Raw genomic sequence first — 15,848 nt, 5'->3', positions numbered from 1 at the left:
ATGCACTGCTGCTGCCAGGCAACGCTGCGGGTGCTGCTACCTTCTCACAGTCTCTGCTCCCCACCAGTTCTTGCAAATACGTCTATCCCGATATCTTTACTTCTCGCCTGGTTAAAACAAAATAGACTTTATTCGTTCACGTGACTCAACGTCTTTCGTCCATTGTCGCGATTGATGAGTAACGACCACAGAAGTGGCACCTGCCTTGCTAAGATTACAAGAAAAATGCTCTTCCTTATTGAACCGTGTCTCTTAAGAGCCCTCAGTAAGATAATTCCCCCCGCGAAGTATTCTTGTATGTTCGGCGGCCTGCTCCGTCCTCGCCGACAGCGGCCCCGGGGCTCTGCGAGGGCTTTACGAGAGGGCAGAGCCGGCGCTGCTGCGTGTAATGAGTCCGAGAGAGTGGCAGCAATGGTTCAGGATCTTTGCCTTGGAGTGTCTGTCTGACTTCCTCAGCCCGGCCTGGGTCAAGCGACACTGTCGCTTAAACGGGTTTAAAATAACCAAACGCGGCAGGATCGCCTTACAGATTGTAGATTTACCGTCAGGCCTGGGGACATGTACTATGCTGGAGAACTTGAATAATTAATTCACGTAGGAGTTGTCTTAAGTGAACTCGAATTTCCAAATCGAGAATAAAGTTTGTTTTTCTGATACTCGTGAAGGGACTTGTCCAGCTACACCACTGCATGGCTACTGTGACCCTTTCAATATAAAACTCTGGTCTCCTAAGAATGCCTTCATTTGGCTCGGTGTCAGTCAATTCTGCTAAATTATGGATAATTATCCACAGCCTAGAATAGGAACACATCACCATCAGTGTGCTGTGATGATGATGATGACAAATGCTACTGTTAGTAATTATGAGATGCATTAATATATAAAAAAAATTACCATTCGCTCAATAACAATCAGCCATGGTCAATCCACTGCTAGATGAAGGCCTCCATTAGCTACCGCCACATCTGACGATCCTGCGATGTACTAATTTACCCAGCACCCATTGCACGTGCACGGATTTTATTTCTCCTTATCCTCTGTCGGTATCTTCTCGGACGCATTCTGTTCCTTGGCCGCTACGATTCCGTTATTATTCAATGTCACTATTCGTATGCTGCACGATATCATCATCATCAGCCACAGCCCGTCCCCTGGATGGAGGCAATCTCACACCTTGCGATAATTAATCCAACTGATGAATTGTCCCATTCCTAAGGAGCGCGTGTACATCATCACTCTTCCTTCCCATTCCGTCGCGACGACATGCGCGTAAAAGAGAAAATAAAGTAACTTTATCGGTACGTCTTCAGGTCAGAAAACGTACCACGGCTCCCACAAGGCCATGCGGGAGGGCGTGTGGCACAGTTTGGCTCCGGCTATCATCGAGTGCGGTCGTGTCACTACAGTCCTCTATGGTGACTACAACGCCTTTAAAAACAACGGCGCTACACCTCTCTAAATAAAATTAACGCCAAACGCTTGCGCGCTTCCGAGATTCAGCAGTGAACGGGACACCCACTCTGGTGCTTGTAGACGTCTCAGAACGGGAAAGGGTTAAAGTGTCCCATCGCTCCATCACCCCTGTGGTCGTCATCAGTCTCATCCATCTGCTTGCCATCATCTCTCCTCGCCACGACGTGTCCTACCCAAACCCACTTACTCTCCTCGACGGGCAAACCCATGTCTCCGCTTTACGTTTTGTTCCCGATGCCATGGGCTCCTTCAGCCAGTCACGTGACCCAATGACCCACGCGAGCCAGTCGGCCGCACGAGCCTCTGGCGCCACACGAGCCGCAGTGAGTTACCGCGAGGCAACGTGAGCGAGCGCGAGCCAAATGAGCCACATGCCGCAGTCCATCACGCGAGCCACGGCTACATGAGCAAGTTACCCAGAGAGCCACGCTAGAGCATGCGAGCCGCAATGAGTCACGCGAGGAGTCCGCGTGTTTTGGGGTTTGGAATTTCCAATCCATAGAGCACGCACATGCGCGTGTGCGTGCGTGCGTGTGCGTGTCTGTGTGTGCACTTCTACGCAGACAGCGCAGAGCGGCGTGGCTCTAAGTCCTCGTAAACCTCTTACTGCGCTAAGCGCGGCCAGCCCGGAGCCATCGCAATGGCCCGCCCGTAATCGTTAACCATTTAGCGGCTGAACATAACGCAGCCGTGTCCGTGTTCATCACGGGGGGGGGGGGGGGGGGGTATTGCCGGCGTCAATTCTTAATCTACACGACGACGGCTTCATCTGAGACACGTAGTGCCATACGGTGGGAACAAAATCAACGTTACTTTTATTGTTTTTAAGACGCAGCAAAATTAAGCGGGGGGGGGGGGCCCTATTTATATACTCTACATGCGATGAATCAACCGACGCTTTAATAGGTTAAGTCATGTAAACGCTTTAGCCAGGATTTTCAGATGAGATGGAACTTGTTTACAGAGCGGCAATGCAAACTAAATATTTCCTTATCCATGACCACTGCAAAACAGTGGGCCCTCTTTCAGGGCATCGAGTGGCCATCCTGATACCAGACCACAAAGTGGCCTTCTCTTGAAATCAATGACACGACTGAGTCACATGGGTGCAGCAGGCGGGGCGGAGTGGAGAACGCCAATACACAAAAATCGAGCGACATCACTTCGATTACCTGCCACGGCTACCATAATCGGTGAGCGATAACCAAATCAGTTCCTGGGCACTCCCGCTTCACCAACCACCAGAGCGCCGAAATATACTGAGACCACTGTGGCGACGTGTGGTAAAACACTCACCACGACCGACACGACACGGGGAGCCCTTCATCAAGCAGTGGATTTAAACTAAAGCTATTGGCGACTTGCAGCGCAGCGCACGGCAGATGCCTTCGCAGTGCGACTCACGACCTCCTCTCGACACCAAGATCCGGGACGGTCACGGCCCCCGCACAGTCTGGAACGCTGTCCATCCCCTCTGCACATCCGCAGCATCGCCTCCATCGTGTTGGAGTTGCGGCAGTTCCGTCCGCAAATTTGCGCGTGTTACAAATTGCATTAATATTATAAACTATTTTTTATTTTACCGGGTAAGGCCCACTAAGCTGCATAGCTCATTCTCAGAGGCCGCCCAGCCACAAATGACGGCTCAATGAAGTGGCTTTTCACGTGGACTTTCATAGCGGCCAAAATACTCTAAACGCACGCCGATTCTAAATGTGGAGGGATAAACGGATTGCCGAGGGGCTGTACATTATTAGTTTAAATGTTTCCTAACACGGCTGCACGATTCCTCGGCAACGCGGGGAAATCAGATCCCTCCGCTGACTCACAATCCGATCCCGAATAAACACGCAAAATAATCCCCTGCGTCATCAAATCCTCTGTGGAATTGCCCCTGCGTACCTCTCCGCTCTCATCTCGCTCTACTTTCCTCCACGTGTTCTCAGCCCCCCTCCGTCAACCTCCGCTCAATGGGAGGAAAGTCCTTTCTCTCTCCACCTGGACCATCCATGCCATTGACTCCCTGCCCCCTGTCCAAGCCTGGGCTCAAGGCCTTCCTCTACTCTGCTGCCTGTGACTGTTTCCTATCAAGGAACATGTGAACATTATGCACAACGATGTTAAATCCCTCGCCTGGTATACATGAGGTCGTGGGTTCAATCCCGACCTCTGATGCCTGCTGTAAATGTGCCTCTCTCCCTGTGGGCATTTTTCCCTCCACATTTACATTCAACATGCACTTAGAGTATTTGTCTGCTATACATTTACACGTAATAAGCCACTTCATTGAGCTATCATGTGGCCACGTTGCTTCCGACAAAAAGAGCTCGATAGCTCAGTGGGCCTTACCTGGAATCATCAAAATAGTTTAGTTTTTAGTGAATAATCCACTGCTGGATGAGGCTCTACACATACTGTGTGGGTTATTTTGACCGTACTTCATCACACCAGTCAGTGTGGGTTGGTGAAGGCAGGGGGCATAGAGGTACAGCACAACGTGGACATTGCCGCTCTGCCCTCTGCTGCCCACATCGAAGCCCTGCAGCAGCCTCTCACGAGCTGCGTGCGTGGTGCTCAACGATTCGACCACCGTGCAGACTTAGTCCGGCTTAGTTTCTGAGAAGTGACGAGATCGGGTGTATTCCAGGTAGCAGTTGGCCATAAATCCCTATCAATGAATTGCCTTGAATACAAACGTCTTCTGTTCCACACACTCCTTCAAGATAAAGAGATCGGTCCACAGGTCCACGATAAGGTACGGGATTGATCAAAGGTCGCTGTAATCAATGCCGTTGATGCCATCACACTCTGCTATTACTCAATTCCTTCTGGAAGCTTCCGCGGAAGGTGGGGAGAGTAATTACAACCGCGTATCGTACTTTCCAAGTAATAATAAAATTAATTATTGTAACCCCTCCGTAGGTGCCCAGTGGCCGGGCTACGAAGAAAAAGGAGAATTGGATGGAGGGGCCCCATTTCATTTCTTGCACCAGGGCTCATGCAAACCACGGCGCCGCGTCACCGATTCGAATTTGGGACCTCAGGTGGTGCCGGCTCAGCGCTCTGACCTCTGACCTCTCAGGCCATCGGCAAGAATAATAAACCTCTCAAGAAAAATCTCATCGACACGTCGAGGTGTACGGCTACGATGGCCTTCTGCCGGGGATGCAATTACCGTCTTGTTTCCCGACCGTCGTCGTAACGCGATTGTGCTCTCTCCGTGCATTGTGCGGAGGATGACACTTTGGGCGGGGGGGGGGGAGCCGAGTGGTTGGTGGTGGGTAATGTGCGGCGGCGGGTGGGCGGTTGGGTGGCCACTCACTGCGGGGCTTTCGCGAGCAGCAGCTGGAGCGTGGGCAGGTCGCCGCGCGCCGCCTGCGTAGTGCACGGCCAGCGCGCCGCTCGCCGTGACGCCCAGCGGGTCGCTGCCGCCGCCGCCGGCGCTGCTCTGCAGCAGCAGCCACTGCACCACGGAGCGCCGTCCGAAACGGGCGGCCAGGTGCAGCACGGTGGCGCCCGACGCAGTCCTTGTCCTGACGTGGACGAGAGACGGGGCGAGAGGCGGTGGCCGATGAAGCTCGGTGCGGCGGCAATTAACAGCGTGGCCGCCGGGTTACGCGACGGGTTCAGAGTTTGTTCGCGAACTCAACCGCGCACGCACTCGCTTATTTCACTTGCCAGCCGGCTCACCCGCTCACTCACCTAACCAGACAACCACACACTCGCTCACGCTCTCACTCTCCATCGCTTCGCTCGTTCACGTAAACCAGGGGTGGGGAACATTTTTTCTGCCGAGGGCCATTTAGATATTTAAAACATCATTCGCGGGCCATACAAAATTATCAACTTAAAAATGTGCCCGTTATATTTGGTCAAACATTTAATTAACTCACCCCTAATGTGATGGCTGGTGATGTTAGCTGGTATTGATGATGTTGCTACTCGCAACTGCTTTTCCAGGTTTGCTCCTAGATTTATTGAATTTCGAGTCCCACCTGCGGTTGCCTTGGCAGGACCACACCAAATGATTTCACGGGCCTCATACGGCCCGCGGGCCAGACGTACACGGTTAGCCAGCTCGCCCACACGCTCACTCACCTGCACACTCACTCAATCACTTACTCACCCACTTGTCCATTATCCCACTTACCCACATGCTCACTCGCACTCACTCGCTTTCCCACTCACTCATTCACATCATAGTGTCGGGGTGAATCTGTTCCGGAATGCCGAAGCAGCCACTGACTGGGGAGGACTGACGGGAGGCTGGTGAGGAGGCAGTGTTTTATGGAGCGATGTTGAGAATAATGACAATGAATTAAGGTTGGAGATGCCAACATGAAGGGGTTCACGATCAATGTGCAGGGCTAAAAGTCGCCTTCGTACCCAGTGCACAGAGCGACGGGGATTGAGGCCTCCCTCTCTCAAAACGCCACGCAGGTACAGGCGAGAACTATTGCCGTGGGGGTGATGGAGTTGGAAGGATACCCACACTTTAACCCCACCACAAGTGACCAACTACGGGTTAGCAAAGGCCTTGGCGGATGATGCAATATGTCCATTCATTCATTCACACGTTCTCTCGGCTACAGAGCGCCGTTGGCTCCGTAAATCGCTCTCAATCTATTTTCTCGAGTCACCACCACTCGGGACAAAGTCAAGCAAGCCGTTTAATGAATAACAAACGGCGATAAAACAGTGTCCACTCCGGGAAACACGTGCACCGCAACGCTCAGTCACCAGACGTTGGATGGAGCCACCTCACACTCCCTCCAGCGAGACGTCTGCACGACCTGGGTTCGATCCCAAGTCCAGAACTTTCCCCTTCCCCACTGGAAACTGTCCGTCGACCCGACCACCGTATTCCATACCACCCCTGCCACTGCCAACCCTGTCCTCCAATCGGTCACGTATCCCCCTCTGCCACCCTCATCCATCCTGCCATTCACCTCTCCCCGCTGCGTAACATTAAAGGCTATAATTTTGTACAATTGGCGTCCGTGCCATCCTTGTAGCGCGGGGGCTATCACGAAGGCGCTCGGCTTCACAGGCAGCCTGCGGTAGCTTGCAAGTAGGGGGCGCTGGTGCCGTGCGTCAGCCCCATTTGAGCACGGGGCCCCCCGGCACTCGACGGCCGAACTTGTTTTCGATCTGTGACGTCCACTGCGAAAGCAGACGGAGTGTTGTACGGTTGATACGCCCCGCGGGATTAATAGGGATTATAATTGTTGCAGCCCCAGCACTTGGGTACACACACACACACCGCATAGTACATCATCTCCATTCTTAAGGTTACACAATATAGTTACACTAAGACAGGAAAACAAATATTTGCGTGTATTATTGTCCGCCATGGGGTTAGCTAGGGTCTGCCACCTGAATGTAAACATCAATGGAGCATTGTTGCAGGTATTTATTTTCTCTCCTTGCATTATTGGGGCATGCACACTCACTTGCACAAATGCACACTCATCAGTTGAACATACAAAGATCCCCCGTGTAGCCTTTAACAGCCTGTTGGGGCAAGTGCTGTTAGCGAGCACCTGTGAAGGCCGGCACGGCACACGAGACAGTGGGTGGCCAGCACCACGCCCGGTCGCCTTTCTCTCTCCGGTTCTGATCTTTACATGGCACATCAGGAAGTACTTTAAGGCTGAGTCAAACTATGGGGGAACCAGGACCAGTCGAACTATTCGCTACTGATATTGGTCACGAGTGGGAAAAAAACTCGGGTCACCAGGTTCACGGCACAGCGCGCTAACCACTGCGCCACCGCTCCCGCCCCCCCATCAGTTCACACACACACACACGAGAAACTGTGCATGTGATCCAGCGCGCTAACCACTGCGCCACCGCTCCCGCCCCCCCATCAGTTCACACACACACGCGAGAACCTGTGCATGTGATCCAGCGCGCTAACCACTGCGCCACCGCTCCCGCCCCCCCATCAGTTCACACACACACACACGCGAGAACTGTGCATGTGATCCAGCGCGCTAACCACTGCGCCACCGCTCCCGCCCCCCCATCAGTTCACACACACACACACACGAGAAACTGTGCATGTGATCCAGCGCGCTAACCACTGCGCCACCGCTCCCGCCCCCCATCAGTTCACACACACACACGCACGAGAAACTGTGCATGTGATCCAGCGCGCTAACCACTGCGCCACCGCTCCCGCCCCCCATCAGTTCACACACACACACGCACGAGAAACTGCATGTGATCCAGCGCGCTAACCACTGCGCCACCGCTCCCGCCCCCCCATCAATTCACACACACACACACGAGAACTGTGCATGTGATCCAGCGCGCTAACCACTGTGCCACCGCTCCCGCCCCCCCATCAGTTCACACACACACACGAGAAACTGTGCATGTGATCCAGCGCGCTAACCACTGCGCCACCGCTCCCGCCCCCCCATCAGTTCACACACACACACACGAGAAACTGTGCATGTGATCCAGCGCGCTAACCACTGCGCCACCGCTCCCGCCCCCCCATCAGTTCACATACACACACACACGAGAACTGTGCATGTGATCCAGCGCGCTAACCACTGCGCCACCGCTCCCGCCCCCCCATCAGTTCACACACACACACACGAGAAACTGTGCATGTGATCCAGCGCGCTCGGGAGGTGGGGGTTGGTGTATCTCTTCGGAGATTTAAGTGAAACGCCCAAAGCCGTTGAGGCGCGAGGTGGCCAAGGTGTGGCAGCGGAGCAAGTGGATTAGTGAGTCCATCCGTGCGGACATCCGAGTGCTGTCTCGTAAGAGTGGCTTTTATCCCACAAGCCACTCAACATTGAAATTGACCAAACATCCCAATGCAGGACCCTCCTGAAAAACGAGTCTTGAGATTCATGGGGGCTTTCCTGCACTAATAAATGACATTCTTACACCGGGATGTTCCACTTACAGACACCCCCACTAAAACAATAGGGGCAAACAACATTCCGAGCCAAAGCCTCCACAGGTCTCTCAACAGAATCTCGATGCAGTTCTACGTTTTTATATGTTGCTTTCACAACATTCAAATCAGCTGCTGGGAAAAATGTCAAGGGGGTCATTATCAATCACTGGGGTATCTATTTATAAATGGACCGCGCTTGATTATGAAACAACAACAATAATAATACAAATGCAATTCGGCGCAGTTGAATAACTCCATACACACACACACATATGAAATAAAATAAAACCACCCGCACGTAAGAGAGGTCATCCACTCAACGATCCGCACGGGCAGGTCCGCACACCCACTGGCTGCATCGCCACCTCCTGGCCACTGGCAGGAAGTTTTACTTCGTTGCACCCAGGTGGCGACAGCGCCGAGCAGACCTGGACGAGAGTCTCATTTTGCCAGAGCGACCCGGCTCACTGTGGGCTGCGTCACACACACCTGCGTCACACACCTGCATCACACACCTGCGTCACACACACCTGCGTCACACACCGACACTACACACCTGTATTACACACCGACACTTCACACCTGTATCACACATCTGTATTACACACCGACACTTCACACCTGCGTCACACACCTGCGTTACACACCGACACTACACACCTGTATTACACACCGACACTTCACACCTGCGTCACACACCTGTATTACACACCGACACTACACACCTGTATTACACACCGACACTTCACACCTGTATCACACACCTGTATTACACACCGACACTTCACACCTGCGTCACACACCTGCGTTACACACCGACACTTCACACCTGTATCACACACCTGTATTACACACCGACACTTCACACCTGTATCACACACCTGTATTACACACCTGTATCACACACCTATATTACACACCGACACTTCACACCTGCGTCACACACCTGCGTTACACACCGACACTTCACACCTGCGTTACACACCTATGACCGAACACGCCCCCTGCGGCGCACGGGCCCCGCGCACGTGCGCCCACCACGCCCAGAGAATCAACAACAACAGCAGCAGCAGCCGAGGCGCTCCGCGACCCTCCGGGCGAGATGGAAGGCTGACGCGGCAGGGCAGCAAGGGGAAGCCGCTCGCGTGAGCGACGCGCTGCCGCGGGGGAGTTTCCTCTCCTTGCGAGCGTAACCCTAAGCCGGCAGCTTGTCCCGGGTCTCACCTCACTGGCCGGCGAGCTGACCGGACGTGCGTGCGAGCGAGCAGGCGTGCGTGTCTGCTCGCGAAGACAAAAGCCCCAGGCCATTACAATGGTGCAAATGAGCGCTTGAGCAGGTGAGCCTGTGGAGGCGGCTCGCACTGCTGCTGCTGCTGCTGCACGCACGTTTGTGTTAAGTGCTGCTCGCAACACAAACATTTGCCAAAAATAGCACACGCGTAAAGACAACCACACGTTTCAAACACTGCAATTTGGAATAATGATCGCCAGCCGTGGTCTATCCACTGCTGCAGGACCCACCAAAGCGTCGCCACGTCCCGCGGTCACGCAATGCGATGCTCATTCCAGGTTCTGCACACCGGCGGATTTCATCAGTCCATCTCCACGGTGGACGCCCCATTGTGTGCGTTGTTCCCCTTTGGCTGCCTCTCCATTAATAGTTCCGACCAATGGCCATCATCATCACTTCTAGTAATGTGGCCCGCCCAAGTCCACTTACTTCACCTTACAGCCGCATGGTGCCTCTAAATTGTGCGTGTTCTCTGATCCGTGCGTTCCTCCTGCTCTCTCAGTCTCATTCCAAGTGTGTACTGTTTCACGCCTCTTTGCACACTACAGATCTTGCCGCATATTTGTGGTCTACGTGCACGTTGCTGATCCATGTTTAATTGGAAATGTTCTGGCGCAAAAAAATATTGAGAGTAAATTAAGACTGCACCTGTAGTGGACTTTCTTTTTTAATATTCATTATATGATGATCATTTCACCCGGGAAGGTCTCACTGAGTCTCAGACTCTTTTTCAGCAGGTTCCTGCCAAGTTTTTGGAGTAGGGGGGGGGGCGGTGAGGGCGATGTTGCTACTCGAGTAATTTGCGGGTAAAGTTTTCAGCGTTGGCGTGTTTGGCCGAAGCGAGTAACATTCTAGCTACAGGAGGAAACCAATGGGAAGCCCAACATCACACCACTTGGCTTTGATGTCCCTCGAATACGTTGGTGGGGCCATGAACCGCATCAGAATATCAATCAGTTGATGCTGCACCACATCTCTTTCATGAAGGGATAACTAAAGACGAGCCGCAGGAGAGCGAGTGATCGTGCAACCCAAATAAAACGTTGACTTCATCGTAAACCAGATATTATCATCTGCACTCATGCAATTCAGGAAGAGCAAAACGAATACGTTGGTGGGGCCATGAACCGCATCAGAATATCAATCAGTTGATGCTGCACCACATCTCTTTCATGAAGGGATAACTAAAGACGAGCCGCAGGAGAGCGAGTGATCGTGCAACCCAAATAAAACGTTGACTTCATCGTAAACCAGATATTATCATCTGCACTCATGCAATTCAGGAAGAGCAAAACGAATACGTTGGTGGGGCCATGAACCGCATCAGAATATCAATCAGTTGATGCTGCACCACATCTCTTTCATGAAGGGATAACTAAAGACGAGCCGCAGGAGAGCGAGTGATCGTGCAACCCAAATAAAACGTTGACTTCATCGTAAACCAGATATTATCATCTGCACTCATGCAATTCAGGAAGAGCAAAACGAATACGTTGGTGGGGCCATGAACCGCATCAGAATATCAATCAGTTGATGCTGCACCACATCTCTTTCATGAAGGGATAACTAAAGACGAGCTGCAGGAGAGCGAGTGATCGTGCAACCCAAATAAAACGTTGACTTCATCGTAAACCAGATATTATCATCTGCACTCATGCAATTCAGGAAGAGCAAAACCACACGAACTCTCCACTGAAGCCCTCTTGTGGCTTAGCAGACCTCGATATTGGCATTTAACTCCTAAACATATTGCCATTGACGCTTATATTATGTTAGGTACACACTCTGCTGTTTTATAGTTGTATCTTCAATCTTCAATTGGTTGGCGAATTTGTTGCACGCAATTCTTGTTTTCGTTCGTATTTATCCTGAGTCCGGCGTTGCAGAATTCTTCACGAGGTCCTTGCGTCATTTCCCCGTGCTTCATTCCCACCGGTCATTGTTACGGACTTTCTCGACGACAAAGCCGGATTCACAGCGCATCCGAAATGCGTCCGGATCTCAGAATGTTACGTAACTCCGGGGGCTGGGGCTTGCGCATGGAGGCGATTGATTCAAATGGATTTCGTAGTGGTACGAAGCCGAGGACATTTTCACACAAAGCGCCGGATACTTTAATAAAGACAAACATGTCACGTACCAGACACCCGTGCTGTGTGCACATACGGTGTCATATTCCATGGCTACACGTGTCGACGCTGCTGTAATACAAATATGCGTGTGTGAGCTGGCAGGATACCTGAATGTAAACGCAGAGCCCTATTTCCATTCCACAGCTGGATGAAGACCTCTCCGCGGCGCGGCTGCCCTGGGGATTATCTGACCACGTTTCCCCGCGCTGGTCAGTGCATGTTGAAGGCGAGAAACACAGACAAGGGAGCATAGACGTACAGTGCAACACTGGACGTTTGCTGCACTGCCATTTGCTCGCCAGCCCTGTGGCAACCTGTTTGTCCACGGTGGTAACCCCTCAAGCCATTATCCAGGCTCAACCATGCTCACCTTCCGAGACATCTTGACACCAGGCGCATTGCGAGCGAGTTGGACACGGGCATGCCTCTATACCCCGTGCAACATAAACACCGCAGATCACAAGATACACACGAGTAGGCAGACTACGTGCGGGCAGCGATTGGGGTCAGGTGACCACACGTGGCACACGAATGCGTACGACCTCAATATATGAATGGCAACAACATAAACAATGGGTGGTCTTATACATGATCATCATCATCGTGTGTACCGCATATACGTGTGACACCATAAACGTGTAACACGCGGACCCATGTGTGCACACCTGTTTAACTGCACACAGGACCAGGTATACACACACGTGTGTGTACACTCACCCACGTGCAATCGGTGAACGCGCTGCCATAACGACACGGAATCAGGGTTTGCGCAGTGCCAGGAGTATGTACGGTTAGGACAGTGGTTCTTCTTCTTCTTAACCTGGGGTGCATCACGCAGCCCCTGGGGGCGCGAGACGGGGCCAGACTTTTGTTAGAAGGCAAATAATCCAAACACAAATTAAGCAGGGGCACGGAAGTACGACTACTTTGTTTCATCAAGCCGATGCGTTTATTAACTTTCTAAATGTGTTAACGGTTGAGAAACCAAGGGGGTGCAAGGCTGCAGTAAAGGTTACGAATCACTGGGTTCGGTGCACACACCCCACCTTGATTATCAGCTGTACACATCTCCATGTGTGCTGTACACAGCCAGGTGTGCTCAGGTGTGCACACGCGCAGGTAAGTAAATATACCACTTTAAATACCCACAAGGGTGCATGGCCCACCAGGTAAACCCACAGCCACCTGGAAGACCTCAGGGTTACACACAGCACCTGGTGCGTCCACAAAGAGTTATCCACGTGTACACACCCACGTGACACCCCAGCCACGTGTGTACACACCCACGTGACACCCCAGTCGCACTCGTGTACACACCCACGTGACACCCCCAGCCACACGTGTACACACCCACGTGACACCCCCAGCCACACTGTACACACCCACGTGACACCCCCAGCCACACTGTACACACCCACGTGACAACCCTGCCACACGTGTATACACCCACGTGACACCCCCAGCCACACTGTACACACCCACGTGACAACCCTGCCACACGTGTACACACCCACGTGACACCCCCAGCCACACTGTACACACCCACGTGACAACCCTGCCACACGTGTACACACCCACGTGACACCCCCAGCCACACTGTACACACCCACGTGACAACCCTGCCACACGTGTACACACCCACGTGACAACCCTGCCACACTGTACACACCCACGTGACACCCCCAGCCACTCGTGTACACACCCACGTGACAACCCTGCCACACGTGTACACACCCACGTGACAACCCTGCCACACGTGTACACACCAAAGGTACACCACGTGTGTACCGAAGCTCTCCTCCGAACGGTACCCACCACGTTGGGTGTATCCATGGCTACCGTGACCCGTACGTGACCCACCCACGTGTCTCCCAGTCACGTGTATCCACACGGGCAGCTGTGTCCACCGGGCCACGTGTGGGTGGGTGTGTATGCAGAACTTTTTTCGCACCGTACCTAGCCAACCGTGCTAATCGGAGGTGCCACAACACACAGCACATGCACTCCTGTGCGTAGCCAGCCGCTGCAGCCAGGTCACGTTTACACACACTGACCAACCACGTGTACAAAGACCCCCAGTACTCTATAGACTTGTGCTGTCAGCGAGCACCTATTGGGTGGTCAGCACGGAGCCAAAACGCCTTGCGTCTCCAAACTCCAGTGGCGAAGTTTACACATCGCACCAGGTACTCATTTGAGGCCGAGTCGACCTAGGGGAGGCCCAGAACCGGTTCAGGCAATCGTCACCGGCCGTGAGCGGGAATCGAACTCGGCAGGGCCAGGTTCGTAGCGCGCTAACAGCTACACTACCACCACCACCACGGGGACCCTACCACGGGTCCCCATGTCTGTCCACATGAGCACACGGCACCAGCACGGCCCGTTACCGAGGTGAGTCACAGCACGCGCGGTCACCTCTAAGGCGTCAGGTGTAGACAGCGCGCACGTGCACCCCACCGGTCGCACCAACCCACGTGCACCCTGCCCATGCACACCGCGACACCCACCCACAACACCACCGCGACACCCACACACACACCGCCGCGACACCCACCCACACACCGCCGCGACACCCACCCACACACCGCCGCGACACCCACCCACACACCGCCGCGACACCCACACACACACCGCCGCGACACCCACACACACACCGCCGCGACACCCACACACACACCGCCGCGACACCCACACACACACCGCCGCGACACCCACACACACACCGCCGCGACACCCACACACACACCGCCGCGACACCCACACACACACCGCCGCGACACCCACACACACACCACCGCGACACCCACACACACACCGCCGCGACACCCACACACACACCGCCGTGACACCCACACACACACCACCGCAACACCCACCCACACACCGCCGCGACACGTGCCACCCGCAGCGGCAGGCCACCCTCCCCGCGCCGCGCCCTGACCCTCTCACCTCCGGCCGGCACCCGCCGTTCGTGAGCAGCCACTGCAGGCAAGCCAAGTGGCCCGTGACCGCGGCGTCGTGTGCCGGCGTGGCCCCGTTGAGGGCCCTGGCGTGCCCGGGCAGGCCGCCCTCCTCCACCACGTAGCGCAGGGCCCCCAGGCGCCCGGCGCGGGCCGCGTAGTGCGCCGGCGTGGCCCCGTGGTGGCTGTCGGTCCACGCATCGCGGTCTTCCTCCTCGTCGGGCCCCTCCTGCCCTTCCACGGCGTCTTGACGCTGCCGTCCAGCCCCCCCCGGGGGGGGCAGCAGCAGATTCTGCAGCGCGGCGACGTCTCCGCTCTTGGCCGCCTCCATCAGCTTGTCCGTCGTGGACGCCGCGTCCATTGTCAAGCCGATGCTGGCGATGTTGTCGCTGATGCCGACGACGACGCTGATGGTGGTGGTGGTGGTGATGTCGATAGCAGAATCCTGTGTCGCATATCTTCCCCTTGTTATTGTTCACCTCGTGAAATGTCTAACGCGCTCGATTAACTAATTGCCAATTCGCGAATGTTCGTTCAATGTTGTGCAGAATTCACTAGTATAAAAACAATGTGCCCTACTTTGAAAGTGTTACGTTTGTGGATTCATCCTTCCAAATTAATTGTATTTTATTTTAAAACAGCGCTTACTTCTTTCCTCGTTAGAACTCGTCCCCACACGTACCGTTATGCTGCACAATGGTAAACACTCTAGCAACGTAACAACGCACGAGCGTTTCTCACGGCAGCTGCTCCTGCTGCTGCTGCTGCCTGCTTGTTGTTGTCGCCGTGCCACCGAGCGCCACTAAGAGGGGGCCCCTTCAGCGCGTGGCCACGGCTGTCTCCATGGAACCTGAGCCGCGCTGGCGAGGCGAGGCCCGGCCCACAGCGGCCGCCGTCACCACCTCGTGGGCGGGACCTCGCCTCGATAGACGTGGTGTGTGTGTGTTTGTTACTAAATAGGAAAGTGATCAAAGCAACTGGAATCGTAGTTGTGGGTTTGCTCTCCCACGCATCGGGGGTGCTGAACTAGTAACGAGTGGCCTCGATAGATGTGGTGTATGTTTGTTACTAAA

General features: G+C 54.0%; 1 protein-coding gene across 1 annotated transcript in view; it reads right to left on the bottom strand.

The window, feature by feature from the left end:
- LOC133352347 (uncharacterized) overlaps positions 1-15,648 on the bottom strand; it is a 61,533-nt gene extending 45,885 nt beyond the window's left edge. The window contains 4 exon segments of the mRNA XM_061567944.1: positions 4,796-4,848; positions 4,850-5,006; positions 9,704-9,792; positions 14,765-15,648. Of these exon segments, the coding sequence (XP_061423928.1) occupies positions 4,796-4,848; positions 4,850-5,006; positions 9,704-9,792; positions 14,765-15,136 (671 nt within the window). The 5' untranslated portion in view covers positions 15,137-15,648.
- Between the last annotated feature and the right edge of the window lie 200 nt (positions 15,649-15,848).

This window comes from Lethenteron reissneri, chromosome 40, assembly GCF_015708825.2.
Source record: "Lethenteron reissneri isolate LAM-NWPU_2019-01 chromosome 40, ASM1570882v1, whole genome shotgun sequence".
In the NCBI taxonomy this organism is placed as follows: domain Eukaryota; kingdom Metazoa; phylum Chordata; class Hyperoartia; order Petromyzontiformes; family Petromyzontidae; genus Lethenteron; species Lethenteron reissneri.
This window is presented reverse-complemented; position numbering and strand designations above follow the sequence as displayed.